This window comes from Anolis carolinensis, unplaced genomic scaffold (genome assembly GCF_035594765.1).
Source record: "Anolis carolinensis isolate JA03-04 unplaced genomic scaffold, rAnoCar3.1.pri scaffold_18, whole genome shotgun sequence".
In the NCBI taxonomy this organism is placed as follows: domain Eukaryota; kingdom Metazoa; phylum Chordata; class Lepidosauria; order Squamata; family Dactyloidae; genus Anolis; species Anolis carolinensis.
Window position 1 is genome coordinate 239,619 of NW_026943828.1, and position 24,848 is coordinate 264,466.

At 45.5% G+C, this 24,848-nt stretch overlaps 2 protein-coding genes across 4 annotated transcripts in view; one reads left to right on the top strand and one right to left on the bottom strand.

The window, feature by feature from the left end:
- Positions 1–3,959: 3,959 nt before the first annotated feature.
- Positions 3,960–24,848, bottom strand: part of LOC134294628 (zinc finger protein 135-like) — a 188,194-nt gene continuing 167,305 nt past the window's right edge. For 2 of the 3 annotated variants that reach the window (XM_062966211.1, XM_062966210.1), the window contains exon 2: positions 20,697–24,502. In XM_062966211.1, the coding sequence (XP_062822281.1) occupies positions 22,828–24,021 (1,194 nt within the window). In that variant the 5' untranslated portion in view covers positions 24,022–24,502 and the 3' untranslated portion in view covers positions 20,697–22,827. Of the gene's footprint in view, positions 4,550–20,696; positions 24,503–24,848 lie in introns of those variants that run through there. The other variant, XR_010001416.1, reaches the window with a different exon arrangement.
- On the top strand, positions 4,543–9,729 carry LOC134294623 (zinc finger protein 420-like). Its single transcript, XM_062966202.1, has one exon. The coding sequence runs from the start codon at positions 5,327–5,329 to the stop codon at positions 6,770–6,772; it is 1,446 nt and encodes a 481-aa protein (XP_062822272.1). The 5' UTR covers positions 4,543–5,326; the 3' UTR covers positions 6,773–9,729.

The window sequence follows — 24,848 nt, forward strand, 5'->3', positions numbered from 1 at the left end:
TCTTCCTGGCTGGGCCTGCGCAGAGCCTCTCTCGCCGCCATTGTTTTCTGAGGCGCTTCCTCTGGAGCCGCGAAGGAGGAGAGAGAGAGAGAGAGAGAGCGAGAGGTTTGTGTTGATCTTGATATTCTGTCTGGATTGAGTGTCTCTGGGTCTCTCTGTGGGGAGGGGAGGGGGCGGGGCCTGCCTCCCTCCCGGAAGAAACGAGGCCTCAATGGCCGCCAAGGCCCCCCCTCCCCCTCCCCCTCCCTTTGGACTTGTTTGTTTACGTGTTTATTGTTTACTGCATTTCTATCCCGCCCTTCTCACCCCGAAGGGGACTCCGAGCGGCTTAGAAATGATATGATATCAATTTAATGATATAATCATATTATACTATTGGATATACATGTAATATTAATAATAATATTGTGATGTAATACAATGTAATAGTAATTATAATTCACTATTATAATTCTATATTTATATTACATGCAATATTACTAATACTATTGCAATATAGTCTTATGACATAATATATTGTATGTATATAGACTTGTAAACCGCCCCGAGTCCCCTTCGGGGTGAGAAGGCCGGGATAGAAATGTCACTAATAAATAAATATGTGCATACAGTATACTATAATATTAGCATAGCACAATATCAGCATTATCTATTACTCTATTGTACTATACTGCTATATTATTTGCGATATTACATGTAGGTTTCAAAATTAACATAATCAGAGACCGTTCCCGAGATGGTGGGATCTTCTCTCCTGTTATTATTATATAATTCTTTTAATTTAGGTATTAATAAGGTTTTAATTTTTCTATAATATTCCAGTCCCAGCCCATCCATTTCTGGAGTCTTCCCGGCTTTTAAATTATCTATAATTTTTCCAGTCTCTTTTTCTGGAATTAATTGTTCCATAATTAATGTTATCTGTTTCCTGGATCTTTATTTTCCAATATTTCTCAATATATTCCTCTATTTTACTTTTGGAGTTTTCTTTTGCCAAATATAGTTCTTGGTAAGATCTTGGAAAAGTTAATATTTTGTCTTCCATCCTTGTATGATTCTTACCTTCCTTGTCTTTAATGGATGTTATTAATTTTTTCCTTTCTAATGTGTGCTGCCTTAGCTAATAATTTGGAGTTTCTATTACTGTATTCAAAGTATTCTTGTTGTGAATGCGCCTTCGGAGACTGTGAATGATAGTGGTAGGATCAGAAGAGGAAGGAAAAGCCCTCGCGAGGAGGGCTCATTGGAGGATTTGTTTCGGAAAAGGGTCAGGTAGAATCTTCTGAGGAGGATTCATGTGGGGATCCTGAGGTGGAAATGGATGCTGGGAAACAGGTGTTAACGGAGGAATTGGGCACGGACTGGGCACGGGCACCGGAGATGCTTGGGGACGAATCAGGGCCCATGGATACTGCTGATGCTGGGGAAGCTTGGGTGTCTTCAGAAGCTTGGAGGAGTGAGAGGGGGTCCACAGGTGTGGATAGAGTTGGGCACGGGCAGGATGATTGGAACTCTGATGAGGAATTAGGAACGCCTGACCCAAGGGCATTGGCTGTGTGGAGTTCTGATTCAGATTAAGAAGTTGAGATACCTGCTCTTTGGGCGTGGATAGTTTGGACGCCCAGGGAGACCTGGATATATTGGGGTTGTTTGGCCATTATAAATTGCGTGTGGCAAGGTGTTGCTGGGCGCCATTGGGTTTCCTGTGTGTGTTACTGAAGACTGAACTGGGACTTTGCAACAGATGTAAATTTAATCTGGGTTATTCTGCATCGGAGGGCTGGAATTGTGTGGGTTTTCCTGGACTGCACTGTTATTGCTATTTTGTATTAGCTGCTGTTTGCCCTCGTTACTTTGGCTCTTTGTGCCATTTCGTGTTGTGACTTTCTTGGATGACTTCAACCTCTCGGACCTTGGACTGGAACTTGACTCGGCTTTGCTCTTTGCTCTCAATCCGTGGCTTGGCGTCGTTCTCTATTCCGTGGCTGTCTGCTGTTGTTGACTACTACCTTCACTCCTGATACCGACGCTGTCTGCTTATCCCGACTTTGGACCGGCTTGACGACGTTCTCCCGCTCTGCTCCTTTAACTCCTGGCTTGGCGTTTGCTTCTGCAGCAGCTTGGCGCTGCTGGTTTATCCCGACTTCGGACCGGCTTGACGATACTTTCCCGCTCTGCTCCTTTAACTCTTGGTTTGGTGTATGTTCCACCAGCGGTTGCTGTGAGCTCGCCAGAGTCTCACTGTTTCGCTGTCTTTGCTGCTCTCAGCTGGGAGTTCCCTAGCTCAGTTTGTGCGTTTGTTTGTTTTGAACTCCTTTTTGTACTTTTGAGTTTTGGGAAAGGTTTGTGGGCTTCAATACTGCTTGCTTAGTTCATGCCTCCGTTTTTCAGCCCATTGTGAACTTTTGGGTCAAGTTCTAGAACTTCAAGTTTAACCTGCATTATATCTCTGGCTAATCCAGATTATTTGCTAGTTCTTGTTTTTTGGTTTTTTTTCCTGCTTGTTCTACTTAATAACACTGAAAGTTAAGTGTTTTAAGTCTTTTTAGTTTGTTGAGCTATTTTTTGGACTGTTGCTTTAATAAACTCTATTTTGCTCTCTAATTGGCGTCTGACTTTTCTGACTGACAATTCTCCATTTAAAAATATCAAAATTCTTTGTGCCTTTTCTTACTCTATTTTCTCATTGCTAATGTTTTTATATAGCTTTGTTTATCCTTTTCTAGCATATGTTTCATCTCTAATTCCTTATTCTAATCTTTTTTTCTTGTTTTCTTTAAATTTTGTTGTTTTTTAATAACATTCCTCTGGCTACTGCTTTCATTGTATCCCTTACCATCACAGTGTAGCAATTGATGATGATGATGATGATGATGATGATGATAAAACCTCATTTGTACCCTGCCACCATCTCTCCTAAGGGACTCGGGGCGGCTCACAGAAGCATTCCAAGTGCCCCGCATATAAACAACAATACACAAGTATAAATATAAAGACATAAGTAAAATCAACAGTGCATATAAAATCCCACTAATAAAATTGTAAGAGTATGAAATTATAAAAATCCCTGAAATGCAGTAGAACCTGCGGAAGGCCAGCTAGCTGCCGTAACAGTCCAACTGCGGAGCAGTGCTTCATCAAGCTGAACATAGATTACTCAGGTCAATGGCCAGGGGTCTGAGCAGGTATCCCCGGCTTCACTAACTTTCATTAATTTTCCATATAAATTAATTTTCTTGGGAGAAGGAGAGCAAGAAAAAGGAAGAGGGAGGAAGAATAGAAGGAGGAGAAGAAGGAAGGAAGAAAAGAAGCAGGAGGAGGAAGAATACATGAAGGAGGAGAAGGATTAATTCTTATTTTAAAGGCTCAAATCCAATCAAAGGTTATTTCAGATCACTGTCCAACTACAATAGACATAGAAAAAAGAAGCAGCAGGAGGAGGAATAGAGGAAGGAAGAGAAGAAAAAAAGGAGTGGGACTAGGGGGGAAGAAGAAGGGCGAAAAGGTGGCCCCAGGTGTGGCTGCGGGTCAGAAGCGGAGAGGCATCCGTCCCTCCAAGGCCTGGCTTGGGGAGGCCAAGGTGTTGAACCCACAGAGGCCTGCCAGAAGCTGGGGCCCAAAGGGGCCCCCGAAGTGACCTGGGAATGCGTGGCTGGGCAGGAGAGGGTTCAAAGGCCTCCGCCTTTCCCCATAGAAACCCCTTTTCTTTCCTTCCTTCCCTCTCTGGCCGTGTTCCGTCTTCTCTCTCCTTCTCCGCCTTCTCTTCCTTTTGAGTTGAGCTGGGATCACGGTGGCAGCGAGGGCCAGGACCCTTCTTGAGGCAACGAGGCCGCATTTGAGGGAGGGCAAGCTCATGCCTCTCCACTGGTGGGTGCGCTGAGGGAGAAGGGCCTGGCTCCCCTCCCTGTCAGCCTCGACAGCGCCTCCTTCTCTTCGCTCAGGTGAGCGAGGACGGCAAGGAGGGGGCTGGCGAGGAGGGGGAGCCGGGCACTTTTCCCTCAGCATATCCGCCGGTGGTGAAGAATGGGGACCTCTTTGCCCTTCCTCAAGTAGGGTCTTGTAACCTCAGGGAGGTGCCCACCTTCATTCAGTCACAAGGACAAGGACTGCAAACGGTGAGGGCTGCCCATCAGCAACACCCGCCTCCCTCCTTCCCTCCCTCACCCGAGTATAAGCCAAGGGGGGCTTTTTCAACATTAAAAACATGCTGAAAAGGCCAGCTTATGCTTGAATATACGGTATTTGTTTGCAGTTCTATCGTTAGTATTACAAACCTTCCTTCTATATCTGTCTTAACCATTTGAGAGTTTGGGGAGATAGAACACCAGGCTATTTCTTTGGGAAGTTCCCTCTGAGGCCAGTTCTTCTCCCAGTCGTTTTTGTTTTCAGCCGTATAGAATCAAGGGATAACATTTCAGGCCATCTGGAGGCCCCTTGAAGTCTTCTTCCCAAAGGCATCCAGGGAAGACCTTTTCTCTCCATGGCCTCGAGTTTTCTTAGGATTTCCTTGAGCCTAGCTAGTTCTTCTTCTGTTGCTGAAAATCTTCCACTGGATGGAGGAAAAAGAGGAGTTGGCAGGAAGGAGACTTTGTGGCTGGAGCTGTGCCTGTCTTTGCATCTCATCATGGGCTCTACCGAGGGAACCATGTTTGGGTCTGACCCAGTGGCCCTCTAATATGGGGAAAGGGTTCAGTTCCTTCCGTGATTCCTTCCTTCTCTTATCCTGTCCTTCTGTGTTTCCTCCCTTCCTTCCATCTTTCCTTTCTTCTTTCCTTTTTCGCTTTGTTTGCCTTGAGCCAGAGGTATGCGGCTTCATGTCTAACCTTTTGCGTCTTCTTTCTTGACCAGGACACGAGAGTTCTCTGGAGCCACGCCTGCCGTGATGGGAAACGAACCAGCTTCTAGTCGATATTAAGGCATTTGGAAACCAAAGTGCAGTAAGGAAACCAATCCTCTAGGAAAAAGGATTCCTCTCAAGGGGCTGATCTTGCTGAATTCCTACATTCACTTTGGATTCTAGAGTAGAACCATAGAGTCGGAAGAGACTGCGTGAGGCACCCAGTCCAGGCCTCTGCCGTGCAGGAAAAGCGCAAAGTACCCCTGACAGATGAGCATCTGGCCTCTGTTTAAAGGATTCCAAAGGAGCCTCCACTACATTTTGAGGCAGAGAGTTCCACTGCTGAACAACTCTTACAGTCAGGAAGTTCTTAATGTTCAGGAGGAATCTACTTTCCTGTAATTTGAACCCAATGTTGTGAGTAATCAGAAACGGAAGAACAAGAGTCAAGTGTCCACATTGCAATTAAATGTACATAACACTGTTGACATGGAGGAGAAAGCATATAAATGTATTGAATGTAGAAAGAGCTTTAGTCAGCATGGAAACCTGAATACACATATAAGGACTCACACTGGGGAGAAACCCTATAACTGCCTGGAGTGTGGACAGGGCTTCACTCATAGTTCAGGTCTACATTTACATCAAAGGACTCACACTGGGGAGAAACCCTATAACTGCCTGGAGTGTGGACAGAGCTTTGCTCGTAGTTCAGGACTACGTTCACATCAAAGGACCCACACTGGGGAGAAACCCTATAACTGCCAGGAGTGTGGACAGAGCTTTGCTCGTAGTTCAGGTCTACATTCACATCAAAGGACCCACACTGGGGAGAAACCCTATAAATGCCTGGAGTGTGTACAGAGCTTTGCTCATAGTTCAGGACTACGTAACCATCAAAGGACTCACACTGGGGAGAAACCCTATAACTCCCTGGAGTGTGGACAGAGCTTTGCTCGTAGTTCAGGACTACGTTCACATCAAAGTACTCACACTGGGGAGAAACCCTATACATGCCTGGAGTGTGGACAGACCTACACTCAGAAGGAAAACTTACAAAGACATCAAAGGACTCACACTGGGGAGAAACCCTATAACTGCCTGGAGTGTGGACAGGGCTTCACTCAGAAGGGACACTTACATATACATCAAAGGACTCACACTGGGGAAAAACCCTATAAATGCCTGGAGTGTGGACAGAGCTTCACTCAGAAGGGACACTTACAAAGACATCAAAGGACTCACACTGGGGAGAAACCCTATAACTGCCTGGAGTGTGGAAAAGGCTTTGCTCATAATTCAACCCTCCATGCACATCAAAGGACTCACACTGGGGAGAAACCCTATATATGCCTGGAGTGTGGACAGAGCTTCACTCAGAATGGACACTTACAAATACATCAAAGGACTCACAGTGGGGAGAAACCCTTTAAATGCCTGGAGTGTGGACAGAGCTTCACTCAGAAGGGAAATTTACATACACATCAAAGGACTCACACTGGGGAGAAACCCTATAATTGCCTTGAGTGTGGACAGAGCTTCACTCATAGTTCAGTTCTACGTCAACATCAAAATACTCACACTGGGGAGAAACCCTATACATGCCGGGAGTGTGGACAGAGCTTTGCTCAGAGTTCAGGTCTACATTCACATCAAAAGACTCACACTGGGGAGAAACCCTATAACTGCAAGGAGTGTGGACAGAGCTTTGCTCGTAGTTCAGGACTACATTCACATCAAAGAACTCACACTGGGGAGAAACCCTATAAATGCCTGGAGTGTGGACATACCTTCAGTCATAGTGGATATTTACGTAAACATCAAAGGATTCACACTGAGGAGAAACACTATACATGCCGGGAGTGTGGAAAGAGCTTCATGCATAGTTCAGGTCTACGTTTACATCAAAGAACTCACACAGGGGGAAAACCATAGAAATGCATGGAGTGAGGACAGAGTTTTTCACAGAATAACATTATACATAGACATCATAGAATTCACCCTGGAGAGAATGGTGTTAATTGACACCAGAGTGTCATTCTAACACGTAGAAAAGCAACTCTTGCAAATTTTGGAAATGCAGGCTCAAAGTTGGGACATTTCATCACATGTGGTGTATTGTAGAAAGATTGAACTAAAATACAGTGTTCCCTCACTTATCCCGGGGTTTGGGTTCCAGAACCACCCGCAATAAGTGAAAATCCGCAAAGTAGGGATGCTATATATTTCTACATTATTTTAGTAGTTATACACTATTTTAAGTCTTTATCAAGAAATCATGTGTTGATCAATCGCCTCCTTCTCCTCTTGTTGCCGCTTGGGCTCCTTTTCTCTCCCTTCGGCATCTCCTTCCTCCCTTCCTTAGGCTGTACATTGTAATTTTTTATTATTTATAGTAATCTTTTAGAGTTTATTGAAAAACCGCAAAACTGTGAATCCTCAAAGAGCAAAGTAGTGAGGGAAATCTGTACGTTCCATTCTGGAAGTAATTATATTATCTAAAGGGAGTAGAATAATGAGAGATAAAAATTAACAGATAGAATGAGGCCTTTAGGCATGTATCCCTGTCTGTTAGTTCAGTTGTGTATGAAGGTAACTGTTTCGCAGGTCTGTTTGTTTCTGATTTAGTTTTGTATCTCATGTAGTTAGTTTCATGTGTAGTTGAAGCATTATATACAATTTCTGCCTTTTTTGTAATGTTGCTTTTAATCTCTCTCTTTTTATTTTTTTGCCACAAAGAGGAGGGGGATTTATAAGGGACAAAACTGCTGAAACTGTCAACTTGTTTTGTTCTGAACCCAAAGGTTTCCTGTTCTTTGGATGCCGAGTGTTCAGGGAAGAGTGAGGTCTGTGAGATCAGTGAGTAGAAAACATGACACAATTTAGATAATGGTTTGTGACACAACAACAACCCTTGTAGTAGTCCATGGGATATTCTGTATGCCTTCTTTAATGTCAAGTAAGATATTGTGCTCAGATACAAAGATTTATAAAGGAAACACCACAATGGAAATAAAACAGTGGGAAGCGCGGGAAGCAGATTATGTGTGCTCACCACACCTCACACAGATAGGACCACGTGTGCTATAAACATGGAAGATGTGATACATTCACACAAGATACAGGAATGGGATGTCTTGGTGTTACTACTGTTCAGCTAATGTTATGGTCTGATGGAAATATAATAGAACCCGATTGTGAAGACTTGATGTGATGACAGGGATGGAACCTTTTTGGATCCCACCGCTGCCACCAAAATGCGAAGGGTTCACCTTCTACCTCTATGTATTTCACTTTTCTATGTTGTCGCTGCCACCACCTTTGAAAGATGCTTTGCTCAAATAATAAGCAACATTTGAAGAAACAGTAACTTGTTTATTTATAGTACAAAGCTTGATGGTTGCAAGAATGTTATAACTTAAGTTGAACGATGTTACTTCTGTACAGTAAGTGTTGCAAGACTTTTCAATCGTTTCACTGAGCTTAGTATGGTATTAGCTTTATAAGACTTGTTTCTTTCAGTTAGGAATACTGTCCTTCTTGAACTTAATTGATCTGTACCCGATCAAACTTGGACTGGGGAGTTTAACTGGTTAACCCTAGTCCTTCTATGACTTAGGGATGTAACCTCAGCTCTTTAGTTATTCCTACTAAAGGCTCAGCAACTTTAATTTTAGCCCTTCTCCGCTAAAACTCTCTAGCTGCTCAACTTCCTCCCACAATCTCTTTATTTCGATCACACTCCTTTCCCACTGAATAGAACCAACTGCTCTGCTCAACCGACAAACTCCAACTGCCCAACTGCTAAATTTGAATTCTAAGGCTTCCACCAGCAAGGTGAAGCCACGCCCCTTTTCCTGGCCATGCCTTAGAGGCTCCCAGCTTCTGTATAAGAATAGCTGAAATATATAACCTTAAACAGTCAACCTAAACATAGCAATCATGAATAAAACACAATGATCATGACATCTTTACACCGATAAACAAACATTCGGTTGAAATGTAAATGTAACATAACCTTTGTTCAAGATGATGAAACTGGGAATTTGGTGTACGTGGTGGAGAATGGAGACAGTGAAATAGACTTGAAGTTTAAAAAGTTATCCATAAATATAAGATAAGGAATTAATTGGGAAAAATTAAATATACTAGTAAAAACGAATCAGCAGGTGAAGAAACATTTGGAGAGTTATGAGGAAAGAAGTAAGAAAGGTTTTGTTAGGATCCAAGAGGTTGATGGAGAACGTCAGAGCGTGGCCGCATAAGGAAGCAGCCCGACAGAACGTCACTGGTGTGATGAAATCAACGGATATTCACCCAAAGCGGCAGCAGCATGTTTACATCTATTGATGCACCCAATAGTAAGGTGAGGGCTACAAGGAGTGACTGATCGATTTTCTGTATTTGAAAACAAATTGCAATACTTAGAAACGCAATTGTGAACTGCGATGTATGTTGACTCTATTGAGAGGGTTGATGGGCCAAAGGGCCTGCATTTCTATTCTATTTCTATTCTATTTCTGATTGCTTTTAATTATGCATTATTAAGGTGTCTGCTTCAACTTATTCTATTAAAGATGCAACCTGCCTTCTTCCAGAGGAGAGGCAAGTGTCCGTATGTTGCCACTATGTTTCCGGAACATCTTATGGTTAATGTGGTTAAGCTACTTACTGGAACATAAGTGAACAACATGTTTTTTCTACAAATGTTGTTTATGATAAAGGAAGCACGCTTGCAACACTCTGTACTGCTCCAAAGAAATGAGGAACTTCTTAGTTGTAAACAAGGGCATTATATATTGAGCTTCATTTCCAATGTTCTTCACGGCGGTCACCTTTGATTTGTCCATCCGTCTATACTGCAGTATAATAAAGGTACTTGTTTTAAACTCTGTTGGGCTCAGATTGGATCCATAGCGCTTTGACAAAGTTCCCGGTATTTAAATCTGTGTGAGCGGTTCGCTTTTCCACTACATATAACTATATTAAACTGATTATATACATAGAATTGACACTAAATCAGACATGTGATACAATAAAGTAGTATTGATGTATCCAGGGCGTGTGTGTAAGAAACGGGAGTGTGTTTGTGTGGGTGCTTGTGAAGAAAGAAGAAACGGGCCTCAAAAGAAAACGGAGTTCACGCAAAGCGTGACATGGGACGGACTTGGGCGGTGAAGAGTGAGGCTTGTCAGCTCCAACGGGATGGGAGGAAGGGGCTGCGCAGAAAGGCCGGGGGAGATGGCCTGAGGAGACGGAGTGGCCGCTGGAAGGCCGGAGCTAGCCTCTTGCCCCCCGGGGCTGGTGTGACCCACTTGGATCGGGGGGGGGGAGCTGCATTCAAGGGAGTGTGAGATCCTGCCCCCTCTCCTCCTCCGGAGCCTGCTTCTTCCCCCAAAATGCCTGCGAGTTGGTCCTCTCTCTCTCCTTCCTCCAGGCTGGTGCAGGCAGAAGCTACAGAGAGTAAGGGATTTAGAGCAAATTGTCAGGCTTGTCAGCTCCAACTGTGTTGGTGTGGGTTAGTCTTCTTTGAAAGAGAGCCCAGGCACACAAGGGCTGAAGATCCCATACGGCTTTAATGTTCAGAATACAAGAGTCTGCTCCACTACCCGTGTATATAGGCCTAGCTACAGTATCATCAGGAGCCTCCGGTGGCTCAGTGTGTTAAAGCGCTGAGCTGCTGAACTTGCAGACCGAAAGGTCCCAGGTTCAAATCCGGGGAGCAAAGTGAGTGCCCGCTGTTAGCTCCAGCTTCTGCCAACCTAGCAGTTCGAAAACATGCAAATGTGAGTACTACATCAGATTCTGATGAGTTGACTTGGGTTCAGTTGAGTCAAGTTGGGTTCACTTGACTTGAGTTGGGTTCCGTTGAGTTGTCCAAGATTTGAGTTGTATTCATTTGGATTCTGATGAGTTGAGTTCGGTTCCGATGAGTTGTCTTGGGTTCCATTGAGTTGAGTTGGATTCTGATGAGTTGGGTTCCGATGAGTTGTCCAAGGCTTGAATTGTATCCAGTTGGGTGTAAGGCTTGTCAGCTCCAACTGAGTTGGTGTCGGTTAGTCTTCTTTTAAAGAGTACACACAAGGGCTGGAGATACCTACGGCATTATTGTTCGGAATATAAGAGTCTGCTCTACTGCCCGTATATATAGGCTTAGCTACAGTATCAAATCACCCTGGAGTCCTGGCGCCTGGAGGTTGCCCATTCCCACCTTTCAGAGTCCCTTTTCCCCACCTCGGGGCAATTGAGTTTTATGGCTGGTTTGTATGTCCTGTCCTCCCTTTTGGCCCATGGTCATGTGCTCTGTGCCAGCGCTTTGTGTCCGGAGATGGCATGAGATGGGGATCATGACATGAAGCGAGGAACCAACAAGGCGTCTCTCACCTGGCAAGACGGAACGAGGGTCCAGTAAGGCGTATCCGAATAACAATGGACAATAACGTGTGCAGGTGGGACCCCATAAGTCCTACAGCCTGAGATGGAGAATGTTTTGAAACCATGCCATAAGAACGGAAGGAACAGCACGTTCCCTGAAAGAAGGACTAAACTTTAGGGCATCCAATGCAGGGGCCTCAAAGATTCAGCACGCTTTCTGGACCTGTGACTACGGAGCGTCCACACCTGTCGGGAGAACCTGATCACCTCTTCCGGGCAGGGTCTGTGAGTGTGAGTATGGATGTATGCATGTGCGTGTGGGTGAGAGCTCTCTCTAGATGTGATTTTGATAGGATTCTGATGTGATTATCAATAAATGTTACATGAAAAGTGTTAAAACCAAATTTGGCCTCTAAAAGCGCCTCACTGATCCCTCTGCTGCTGCTCAGTCGTTTAGTCGTCTCTGACTCTTCGTGACCCCATGGACCAGTCCAGGCCAGAGCTCCCTGTCGGCCGTCACCGCCCCCAGTCCCTTCAAGGTCAAGCCAGTCACTTCAAGGATACCGTCCGTCCATCTTGCCCTTGGTCGGCCTCTCTTCCTTTTTCCTTCCATTTTCCTCACCACCGTGATCTATTCCAAGCTTTCCTGTCTCCTCATGATGTGGCCAAAATACTTCAGCTTTGCTTCTAATATCCTTCCCTCCCGTGAGCAGCCACTGGGCATTATTTCCTGGAGGACGGACTGGTCGGATCTTCTTGCCAAGGTCCAAGGCACGCTCAGGATTTTCCTCACGATTCCCTAAACACTCTGCATCCCTTTGGATTCATAACACTTGTATTATTATTATTCTATTACAGTAAAGTCTCACTTATCCAACATAAATGGGCCGGCAGAATGTTGGATAAGCGAATATGTTGGATAATAAGGCCTTTCTTATTATCCCTGTTAAGGAAAAGCCTATTAAACATCAAATTAGGTTATGATTTTAAAAATTAAGCACCAAAACATCATGTTATACAACAAATTTGACAGAAAAAGTAATTCAATACGCAGTAATGCTATGTAGTAATTACTGTATTTATGAATTTAGCACCAAAATATCACAATGTATTGAAATCATTTACTACAAAAATGCGTTGGATAATCTAGAACGTTGGATAAGTGAGACTCTACTGTTTATATTATTGTTATATTACTATATTCTATTACTGTATTTTATTATTATATTATTTATTATAGGATTATTCTATATTATATTCTTTATTTTTCTATTCTATTTTAATATTATTATATTGTTCTGTTGTTTCTTCATTGGGTCCCTTCCGATTCTTGGTGACCTCCTGGACCAGCCCAGGCCAGAGCTCCCTGTCGGCCCAGGCCACCCGCACCTCCTTCAAGGTGGAGTTAATTTCTTCAAGGATACCATCCACCCACCTTGCTCTTGGTCGGCCTCTCTTCCCTTTTCCTTCCTTTTTCCTTCCCTTTTCCCCATCATCATTCTCTTCTCCAAACTTTCCTGTCTTCTCATGACGTGGCCAAAGGGCTTCATCTTTGCCTCTCATCTGCTTCCCTCCCGTGAGCAGTCAGTCGGGCCTTCTTTCCTGGCGGATGGACTGGTTGGACCTTCTCGCGGTCCAAGGCACTCTCAGGACTTTCCTCCAACACCACAGTTCTTCCTTCGCTCAGCCTTCCTTATGGCCCAGCTCTCTCTCACATCCATAGGTCACTACTGGGAATACCATTGCCTTAGCTACGTGGACTTTCGTTGCCAGTGTGATGTCTCTACGTAAAGGGAAAGGTTTTCCCCTGATGTTAAGTCCGGTCGCGTCTGACTCTGGGGGTTGGTGCTCATCTCCATTTCTAAGCCGAAGAGCCAACGTTCGTAGACGCCTCCAAGGTCCTGTGGTCACTGGCATGACTGCATGGAGCACCAATGTTACATTCCTGCCGGAACGATACCTATTGATCTACTCACATTTGCATGTTTCCGAACTGCTAGGTTGGCAGAAGCTGGGGCTGGAATGGTCACTACCCTCACCCAAACCCCTCCAGTCATCAAATCTCGGCCTATCAGGTCTGTGTGCCAAGTTGGGCCCAGATCCACCCGTGTTTGGGTTCACGGTGCTCTCTGGATGGAGGTGAACTACAACTCCCCCAAATCAAGGTGAATTCCCCCCAAAGGCCTCCAGTATTTTTGCTGGTCACGGGGGTTCTGTGGGCCAAGTGAGTTCCAGGTCCATCGTTGGTGGAGTTCAGAGGGCTCATTGGTTGCAGGTGAACTGTACATCCCAGTCCCTACAACTCGGGGCCAATTCCCCTCCAAACCCACCAGTGTTCAAATGTGGGCCCATCAGGTCTGCAGGCCAAGTCTGGTCCAGGCTCATCCGTGTTTGGGTTCACAGTGCGCTCAGGGTGGAGGTGAACTACAACTCCTCTGTGTCCCCCCAAAGACCTCCCGTATTTTTTGCTGGTCATGGGGTTTCTGTGGGCCAAGTCTTGTCCAATTCCATCATTGCTAGAGTTCAGAGTGCTGTTAGATTGCGGGTGAACTATACATCCCAGTCCCTACAACTCATAGAAACCATGGTGAATTCTCCCCAGACCCCCCCCCCCTCTCTAGTATGTTCTGCTGCTGACCAGTTCCTCTGTTTGCTGTGCGCCATAGAAAAGGATAGGACGTAGAAGGGAATTGGCATGGCCCCGCCCACTGCCTCTCCCTTAACCCTTTCCTATTCTTTCCTGTGGCACACAGCAACTGGAGATTGAGGTTTGGGGAGTCCTGACCCTGACTGAGAGGAGTCGTAGGGAGTGGAACGTATAGTTCTGCTGCAATCCAAGAGCCCTGTGAACGCCAACAACGAAGGGCCTGGGACTCACTTGGCACACAGACCCAACACGGCCACCTTGGCATCCCGGGCCGGGCTGTGGTGCAGCCGGTTAGCAGCCATCTGCAATAAATCACGACTGACTGAGAGGTTGTGGGATCGAAGGCCGCGTCAGATTGAGTTCCCGACCATTAAGAGCCTGGCTCGCTGCTCACGTAAGCAGCTTGAAAGACAGTTGCATCTGTGGAGTAGGGCCCGGGCTGTGGCGCAGGCTGGTGAGCAGCCAGCTGCAACAAATCACTCTGACCAAGAGGTCATGAGTTCGAGGCCAGCTCGGAGCGTGCGTTTGTCTTTGTTCTATGTCAAGGCATTGAATGTTTGCCTTCTATGTGTCATGTGATCCGCCCTGAGTCCCCTTCGGGGTGAGAAGGGCGGAATATAAATACTGTAAATAAATACATAAATAAATACATAAATTCTAGGTACCGCTTTAACATGGCTGTTCTGTTGTGCTTTTGAGTAGACAAGTCTGTTATAACCTGGTCCATGTCTACACTGAAACTTGCCCTGCTCACTTTTGAGTTTGATTCCCGTTCAGATTCATCTTCCTTACCTGTTGTATCTATTTGATGTATGTCCTATTTGTAAAGGGACACTCCCTAAATCAGTTTTAATTATCGCCCAGATGTGATCCTATATTGGACCTTTAATGCCCGGATGATTGTTTAACATTTTAACTTTGTCGATTTTAACTATGACCTGTTTAAATTGTTTTTAAATTGTGTTGTCTGAGGTCTAAAGTGTTATTTTATGATTTTATGTGATTATATTGGGCTTGTTCCCCGTGTGAGCCGCCCCGAGTCCCCTGCTGGGGAGATGGAGGCAGCATGCAAAAATAAATTTATTATTATTATTATTGTTATTGACACAACAACATTGTATGACACAGCAAACAAGGTAGATATGCTGGATTTCGTGTCACAAAATCACAAGTCGAACACTCCCAAGTGTCTAGGACTGTGTGATGTATTTTCGGATGATGCACACAGATCCCAGTCGGGTGGCCTTTTGCAGTTGGCAGATCGTGAGTTTGTCAATGTCTATTGTTTCCAAATGCCAGCTGAAATCTTTTGGAACAGCACCCAATGTGCCCATCACCACCGGGACCACTTGCACTGGTTTCTGCCAGAGTCTTTGAAGTTCAATCTTGAGGTCCTGAGAGCGGCTGAGTTTTTCCTGTTGTTTTTCGTCAATGCGACTGTCACCTGGGATGGCGACATCAATGATCCAAACCTTTTTCTTTTCCACAACTGTGATGTCTGGTGTGTTGTGTTCCAGAACTTTGTCAGTCTGGATTCGGAAGTCCCACAGTATCTTTGCGTGCTCATTTTCCAATACTTTTGCAGGTTTGTGATCCGACCAGTTCTTTGCTGCTGGGAGGTGGTACTTGAGGCATAAGTTCCAATGAATCCTTTGGGCCACATAGTTGTGCCTCTGTTTGTAGTCTGTCTGTGCGATTTTCTTACAGCAACTGGGGATATGATCAATGGTTTCGTCGGTTTCCTTGCACAGTCTGCATTTTGGGTCATCAGCTGATTTTTCGATCTTGGCCTTAATTGCCTTTGTTCTGATGGCTTGCTCTTGGGCTGTCTTATTTTATTATGACACAGCAAACAAGGTAGACATGCTGGATTTTGTATAACAAAATCACAAGTCGAACACTTCCCAAGTGTCTAGGATTGTGTGATGTATTTTCGGATGATGCGCGCAGATCCCAGTAGGGTGGCCTTTTGCAGTTGGCAGATCGTAATTTTGTCAATATCTATTGTTTCCAAATGCCGGCTGAGATCTTTTGGCATCTGATCTTCTAGGCAGATATAGCCGGTCAACATCACTGCGAGGGTGCAGTGAATGATGAATGGTCATGAGTTTTCTTGTTTTTCTGTCCAAATTGTCCTGTTGTTGTTGTTGTTGTTGTTGTTGTTGTTATTATTATTATTATTATATAATTATATTATGATAATGGATTTCCTGTCCTGCCCTTCCTCTGGTCCTGGCCCATCAGTGGAGCTCTTCTTCCCTCCCTCCCTGGATGGCTGTTCCGTGCCTGCAGGGGGCGCCATGGAGACCCTTGTGATGCGCTGCAGCATCTCCCTCTGAAGGCCGTTCCCTTTGGAAGCTCACTTTCCCCTTCACAGCAGGAAGGAAGGCAGGCAGTCGCTGTCTCTCTCTCTCGGTTCTTGCTCCTTGTCCGTTGCCTTTGCAGCCTGTCGCTGTGTCGCCCGGTTTGGTCCACATCCTGGTGAGTCTTCTTCGCTCCTCGTGTGGGGAGGAGGGGAGGAGCAGAGGGACCTAGACGGGGGGAGGGTGTCCCTCTTGGCTCTCTTGGACCTCTCAGGGGCCTTCAATATTGTAGACCACGGTCTCCTTCTGGGATGCCTCGTGGGAATGGGGCTTGGGGGCACCGCTTAGCAGTCCTTCCTGGAGGTATTTTTGGGGGACACCTTCTTGGCCCCACAGCCATTGCTTTGTGGGGTCCTGCAGGGTTCAGTCTCAATGGCATGGCATTTGGGGGCCTGCTGACCCCTTTGGCTTTGCTCTCTAGGGACAAACGGGACTCTGTCTCAGCCGGAGCGGTGTCTGGGGTCACGGCAGCCTTTGAGGCCTCTGTTGGAGGGACGCTCTTCAGCGCGGAAGAAGGCTCTTCCTTCTGGAAGCAAGGCCTCATCTGGGAAGTGGTCAAAGTCCCAAACAGGAAACGGTATCATCATCATCATTGTCGTCGTCGTTGTATTTATTTATACTTAGAAGTCAACCCTTTGAACAAGTGGTATTTACTAGCATTCATGTAATGGCACACAGGGAACTCAGCTGCTGGACTGAGGAACCATGTCTTTAAACTGCCGAGGATAAAGACATGCCACTACAAACATATATTTGGTTGGTAGCAGAGGATGGTTGTTTTGCTCTTGAAATTGCAGTTGCCCAAAAGACAAGCCACTCTCTTGAAACCTCTTAGTTAAAGTAGGCACTCAGAGATCAAAAACAAAGTCTTCTTTGAAAAATAACATATCTTGTTTACTCACAAACATCTTGTATTAATCACCCATCAGGCACATTTCTGATTGAAGTTCGGTTACAGGTATGGTGTAGCTTCTCTGTGTTGAGTACACAGGGCATCACTCTGCATCAGGAGTCCATCGTGAAAGTATAGTTGTACTCACTGTGTAGTGGAGTCAGTGGAGTCCGTTGAGACACGAAGCCAATGAAGCAGGCAGACAAGACACCTTGGGTTTCAAGGAGAGGCGCCCAGAGCAGTGTCCCTGTTGTCCACCCTCCGCCCCAAACCATCCTGGAGAACTTCATCTGGAGATCTCAAGATGCTCTGGACAGCTAGCTGGCTTCCCAGGATCTGTTTCCCGAGACAGGAGCCACCTCGGTCTGCCTCCTGGAGAGGAGTCCCATTGCGTCTTTAAGAGGAAGGCCTTTGTTTTGGGAGAAGCTTTGGTGGTTCCCGAAGGGAGGGGAAGGGGCCATGAGGAATCCTGACCCCCTTCTCCAAGATGGCCCCCGCAATGCCTCCTCCTCAGAACGAGGCCTCAAGGAGGAGCCATGAATGAGCAGCTTCCATCTGCACCAGGAGCAAGGCTTTTGTGATGCCAATGGCTTCCGATTGTCCTCTCCAGAGGAAGCCAAAGGCCCCGAATGTGACGTGAAAAATGCCCCCTGGGCTCATGTGAGGATGAAGTTGGGGAACATGAGATCCTAATGGAGTCCCAGAATCCGAAAGGGACCCCAAAAAGGCCTCTTGCCCAACCATGCAGGAACACACTGTTGGTTTGATTCATTCCCACAAACTCACTTGTTTTCATAAGCCAATCATTTTCTGACAGAATCACAATTTCATAAGCCAATCATTTTCTGACAGAATCACAATTTCATAAGCCAATCATTTTCTGACAGTCTTTCCATCTTTAAGTGGAGATCATTCTTGCTGCCGTTCTTACCTATAGCGATCACCTCCCACATTTCCTATCGAGTTGTTCATCTCACATCCCAAGTAGATAAGAGTTCAGGTTTCATTTCAAATTTGACTTTAACAATTTCTTCTAAAATCATATGTATTTGTGCCCAGTATTTCTGGGCCTCTTTACATGACCACCACACATGACAAGAAGTGCCCACCATTTCCAACAATCACTAGAACTGTTATGGATCTTCGCCATCCTTTCTGGTGTTGTGTACCATCATCTATACATCATGTTATACAAATATTTTTACTCAAGTGTAAATTCCACACTCTTTGTCCAGACCCTTTCCCGTTGTTCCCTTTGTATTTGTTTACCAAAATGTTGTGCCCACTTCATCACATAATCGTTCACCTGTTCCTCCTCCATTTCATATTTCAACAATGATTTATACAACTTAGCAATAAAGTGATCATATCCAGAGTCCAAAACAGCTTCAAGTTTTGGTTTATCAATAATATTAAAACTTATTATCAACAAGTTTTCATCCACTTTAAATCTGTCTGTAGGGAAACCAATGTGCTGGGAAGTTTCTGGAAAGTCATTCCTCATCTTTGTTCTATGCTGATGATTATCCAGCCCAGATATTTATAGGCCTCTGGCTGGTGATACTTTATTGTTTGGCCATTAGGCATATTTATGCCCTCACTTTCAATGATTTTTCCCTTCTTCAATGCCACGGTCGAACATTTCTCCAAACCAAACCCCATGCTGATATCAGTGCTAAAAATTCGGACAGCGTTATTATTATATATTATATAATATATTATTATTATTATTATTATTATTCCAATGGCTTTCCCGTCCTGCCCCTCCTCTGGTCCAGACCCATCTGTGGAGTTCTCCCTCCCTCCCTCCCTTCCTGGATGGCTGTTCTGTGCCTGCAGGGGGCGCCATGGAGACCCTTGTGATGTGCTGCAGCATCTCCCCCTGAAGGCCGTTCCCTTCGGAAGCTCACTTTCCCGTTCACAGCAGGAAGGCAGGCAGTCGGTGCCTCTCTCTCCTGATTCTTGCTCCTTGATTTTTCAGCCTGTCGCTGTGTCACCCGGTTGGGTCCACATCCCTGGGAGTCTTCTTCGCTCCTCGTGTGGGGAGGAGGGGAGGAGCAGAGGGACCTAGGCGGGGGGAGGGTGTCCCTCTTGGTTCTCTTGGACCCAGCTGCCTTATTTATTTCGTGTCAAAAGCATTGCATAATAAATAAATTTAAAAGTGATAAAATAAAGGAAATCACAAGCAGCTAAATAGTTTTAGACCAAAAGCGAGCAACAGTGCCTGCATTGTTGATAGCTTTAAACAACTCCTCCTCTGTACATGAGGCTGGATATTGTGGGCAAGCATACATATGCGGAGTTGTTTGTTCTGCTCCACAGTCACACAAGGGGGAGGATTCCTCCAGGGAGTGCCACCTTGCCAAGTTGTCTTTTGATCTTCCCACTCCGCTTCCGAGTCTGTTCAGGGACTTCCAAGTGGCCCATTCTTGGTTTGGCCCTGGAGGAAGGAAGACCCTCGTGGGGGGCCATCCAGTTGGAATTGCCTGGTTTAGCTGCCCAGAGGGACACCCTTGCTGTTGCTGGAGGAACATCGAGAGGAGGGAGTGGTGGTTCTCATGAAGCCCTTCCTTGATTTGAGTCTGGTGGGAGGAGGCTGATAGTCATACAGAGAGTGGCTTTCACAATGTTCGACCTTATTTCTCCCACGTTAGGAACAATTTCCCGTTGCACGTCAGGAGGGGCAATGCCAGCGAACTTGTAGAGTTTATCATCAGGTGTAGGTTTAAGGCCTCCTGTGATGATTCTGCATGTTTCGTTCAGTGTTATGTCCACCTGCTTCGCATGGGCAGACTTGTTCCAGACAGGACAGGCTCACTCAGCAGTTGAGAAAGACAAGGCCAGGGCTGATGTTCTTATTACTTGTGGGTCTGCACCCCATGCGCTGCCAGTCAGTTTCCGCAGGATATTGTTGCGTGCAGCTACTTTGTGCTTGGTGTTCATGCCGTGTTTCCTATATGTTAGTGTTCGATCTAAGGTGACACCAAGATATTTAGGATGGAAACAGTGTTCGAGCTCTTGGCCTTCAATACTGTAGACCACGGTCTCCTTCTGGGATGCCTGGTGGGAATGGGACTTGGGGGCACCGTCTAGCAGTGGGTCTGGTCCTTCCTGGAGGTATTTTTGGGGGGCACCTTCTCGGCCCCACAGCCATTGCGTTGTGGGGTTTTGTAGGGTTCACTCTCAATGACATGGCTTCTTTTGGGGGCTGATGACCCCTTTGGCTTTGCTTTGTAGGGACAAAGGGGACCCTGAGAGGCGCCTGATGGGGGTGCTGGGGGACACCTGCTCGGACCTTTGGCCTTTGGCTTGTGGGGTGCCGCAAGGCTCGATTCCTTCCCCCATGTTATTGGACAACGACATGAAACCGCTGGGTGAGCTCATCCAGAGCTTTGGAATTTGGTGCCATCTGTGGGCATGTTTTCATGGGAGCATTGGGTAAGTATTACTTATTCTATTGTATCTTATCTTATTTATGGATGACACCTCTTGGTCCGTTATGAACCAAAAGGGTTCCTGTTCTTTTGATGGATGCAGAGTGCTTAGGGAATTGTGATGGATCAATGAGGCTCAGAGACCAAATTTGGTTTTAACACTTGCATTGTAACATTTATTGATAATCACATCACAATCATATCAAAATCACATCCCGAGAGAGCTCTCACCCACACGCAGGTCCATACATCCATATTCTCATGCACAGGCCCTGCTCGGAAGAGGTGATCACGTTCTCCCGACAGACGTGGTCTTGGTGGTTCCGGAAAGCGTGCTGGATCTTTGAGGCCCCTGCATTTGATAGTCTAAAGCAGGGGTCCCCAAACGAAGGCCCGTGGGCCAGATGCGGCCCCCAAGGTCATTGACCTGGCCCCTGTCCTAAGCTTTAGACTTGGGGTTGTCCTAAGTCTGAAATGACTTGAAGGCACACAACAACAACAATCCTAATTTTGGACTATTTCATCATAGTCCAGCCCCCCCAATAGTCTGAAGGACCGTCAACCGGCCCTCCACTTCAAAAGTTTGAGGACCCCTGGCCTAAAGTTTCGTCCTTCTTTCAGTTCCTTCTGTTCTTACGGCCTGGTTTCAAAACATGCTCAGTCTCAGGCTGCATGACGTATGGGGTGCCAGCTGCACACTTCATTGCCCGTGGTTATTCGGATAGGCCTTCCTGGACCCTCGTTCCGTCTTGCCAGGTGAGAGACGCCTTGCTGATCCCTTGCTTCACCCGCCAAGTCCATCCCATGTCAGACTTTGCGTGGACTCCATTTTCTTTTGAGGCCTGTTTCTTCTGTTCTTCACAAGCACCCACACAAACACTCCCGTTCCTTACACACACACACACACACCCTTGATACATCAAGACTAATTTATTGTATACATGTCTGATTCAGTGTCAATTATATGTCTATAATCAATTGTATATAGTTATATAGTTAACATGCATCACAATTCATAATAGCGGTTCTAAGCATTACAATTTGTTTTCAAATACAGAAAATCGATAAGTCAGCCATTTCGACCCACCCCTCCAGTTTCAGCCGTTTTGACCCTTATAAATCACCCTATTTTTTGAAAATTAAAAATTAAAAGTAACAATACAAGGAAGGCAGAAATAATTTATAATGCTTCAACTGAACATGAAACTAACTACTACATGAGATACAAAACTAACACACTAGCAAAACAGTGACCTACATAGACACACAACTGAACTAACAAACAGACAGGGATACGTGCCTAAAAGCCTCATTCTATCTGTTAATTTCTATCTCTCATTATTCTACTCCCTTTCGATAATATAATATAACAACACTTCTATTTGTGATAACACACTTCCAATTAATAGCTATTACAACTGACATTTGCCCATGTTATTGTCAGTTTGTTCGTTGTGGCTAATTTGCAGGTCTTCATAAGCCATTGTTTTTGCTTTGGAATAAAACATTCCTTCTTACTTGTCAATTCTTACTTGAGTATCTCGCAGTAACTATCCATGTTTTCATTCTAATTGATCATCCAACATTCTCAGCATATAAAACTCTAGTTTCATGTAACCTTGTTTACTTCCAGAATGGAACATATTTTAGTTCAATCTTCCTACAATACACCACATGTGATGAAATGAGCTTGAATTTCCAAAATGTGCAAGAGTTGCTTTTGTACATGTTAGAATGACACTCTGGGGTCAATTAACACCATTCTCTCCAGGTTGAATTCTATGATGTCTATGTATAACCTTATTCCAAGAAAAGCTCTGTCCACACTCCATGCATTTCTACGGTTTCTCCCCAGTGTGAATTCTTTGATGGGAACGTAAAGTTCCACTCTGAGCAAATTCTTATGATTCTATGATGTACAGTAGACTCTCACTTATCCAAGCCTCGCTTATCCAAGCCTCTGGATCATCCAAGCCACTTTTGTTGTCAATGTTTTCAATATATCGTGATATTTTGGTGCTAAATTCGTAAATACAGTAATTACATTACTATGTACTGAACTACTTTTTCTGTCAAACTTGTTGTATAACATAATGTTTTGGTGCTTAATTTGTAAATTCATAACCTAATTTGATGTTTAATGGGCTTTTCCTTAATCCCTCCTTATTATCCAAGATATTCGCTTATCCAAGCTTCTGCCGGCCCGTTTATCTTGGATTAGTGAGACTGTACTGTATTACCTTATTCCGTGAAAAGCTCTGTCCACACTCCATGCATTTCTATGGTTTCTCCCCAGTGTGAGTCCTTCGATGTGAGTGTAGATTTGAATTATGAGTGAAGCTCTGTCCACACTCAAGGCATGTATAGGGTTTCTCCCCAGTGTGAGTCCTTTGATGTGAATGTAAGTTTCCCTTCTGAGTAAAGCTCTGTCCACACTCCAGGCAGTTATAGGGTTTCTCCCCTTTGTGAGTCCTTTGATGTGAATGTAAGTTTCCCTTCTGAGTAAAGCTCTGTCCACACTCCAGGCAGTTATAGGGTTTCTCCCCAGTGTGAGTCCTTTGATGTGAATGTAAGTTTCCCTTCTGAGTAAAGCTCTGTCCACACTCCAGGCAGTTATAGGGTTTCTCCCCAGTGTGAGTCCTTTGATGTCTACGTAGGCCTGAACTATGAGTGAAGCTCTGTCCACACTCCAAGCATTTATATTGTTTCTCCCCAGTGTGAGTCCTTTGATGTGAATGTAAGTTTCCCTTCTGAGTAAAGCTCTGTCCACACTCCAGGCAGTTATAGGGTTTCTCCCCAGTGTGAATCCTTTGATGTGAACGTAGGCCTGAACTAAGAGTGAAGCTCTGTCCACACTCCAGGCATGTATAGGGTTTCTCCCCAGTGTGAATCCTTTGATGTCTACGTAAGACTGAACGATCAGTGAAGCTCTGTTCACACTCCAGGCATTTATAGGGTTTCTCCCCAGTGTGAGTCCTTTGATGTGAACGTAGGCCTGAACTCTGAGAGAAGCTCTGTCCACACTCTAGGCATTTATAGGGTTTCTCCCCAGTGTGAGTCCTTTGATGTGAACGTAGGCCTGAACTCTGAGTGAAGCTCTGTTCACACTCCAGGCATTTATAGGGTTTCTCCCCAGTGTGAGTCCTTTGATGTGAACGTAGGCCTGAAGTATGAGTGAAGCTCTGTCCACACTCCAGGCATTTATAGGGTTTCTCACCAGTGTGAGTTCTTTGATGTGTTTGTAAGCTTCCCTTCCGAGTAAAACTCTGTCCACACTCAAGGCATTTATAGGGTTTCTCCCCAATGTGAATCCTGTGATGTTTACGTAGATATGAACTATGAGTGAAGCTCTGGCCACACTCCAGGCATGTAAAGGGTTTCTCCCCAGTGTGAGTCCTTTGATGTGTTTGTAGAGTTGAACTATAACTAAAGCTCTTTCCACATTCAATACATTTATATGCTTTCTTCTCCATGTCAGTAGTGTTATGTACATGTAATTCCAATAAGGACACTTGATTCTTGTTTTTCCCTTTCTGATTACTCACAGCAGTGGGTTCAAATTACAGGAAAGTAGATTCCATCTGAACATTAAGAAGAACTTCCTGACTGTAAGAGCTGTTCAGCGGTGGAACTCTCTGCCTCAAAATGCAGTGGAGGCTCCTTTGGAATCCTTTAACCAGAGGCCAGATGCTCATCTGTCAGGGGTACTTTGCGCTTTTCCTGCACGGCAGAGGCCTGGACTGGGTGCCTCATGCAGTCTCTTCCGACTCTATGGTTCTACTCTATAATCCAAAGTGAATGTAGGAATTCTGCAGGATCAGCCCCTTGAGAGGAATCCTTTTTCCTAGAGGACTGGTTTCCTTCCTGCACTTTGGTTTCCAAATGCCTTAATATCGACTAGAAGCTGGTTCGTTTCCCATCACGGCAGGGGTGGCTCCAGAGAACTCTCACGTCCTGGTCAAGAAAGAAGAAGCAAAAGGTTAGACATGAAGCCGCATACCTCTGGCTCAAGGTAAACAAAGCAATGAGGCCCCTCCCTTCCCCTGCCAGGCCGAGGCCCCGCCCCTCCCTCCCGTCTCTCAAAGGGAGAAGCCCCGCCCCCTTCGGGACGGAATGAACCCTCGCCACGCCCCGCCCACGCCCTGACGTCACTCCCTTCGGCGAAGAGGGGGCGGGGCCTCCATCCTGCCCTCAGAAGCCGCCTTCTTTCTCGCCCGTCCTTGTCACCCGTCCATCAAGGCCGGAGCCAATAGGGGCCCGCTCGTGGGCGGGGCGTCACGGACTCGGCCAATGGGGGGGC

Coding starts and splice junctions, on each gene's coding strand:
- LOC134294623 (XM_062966202.1), top strand. CDS start 5,327: ATGGAGGAGAAAGCATATAAATGTATTGAATGTAGAAAGAGCTTTAGT.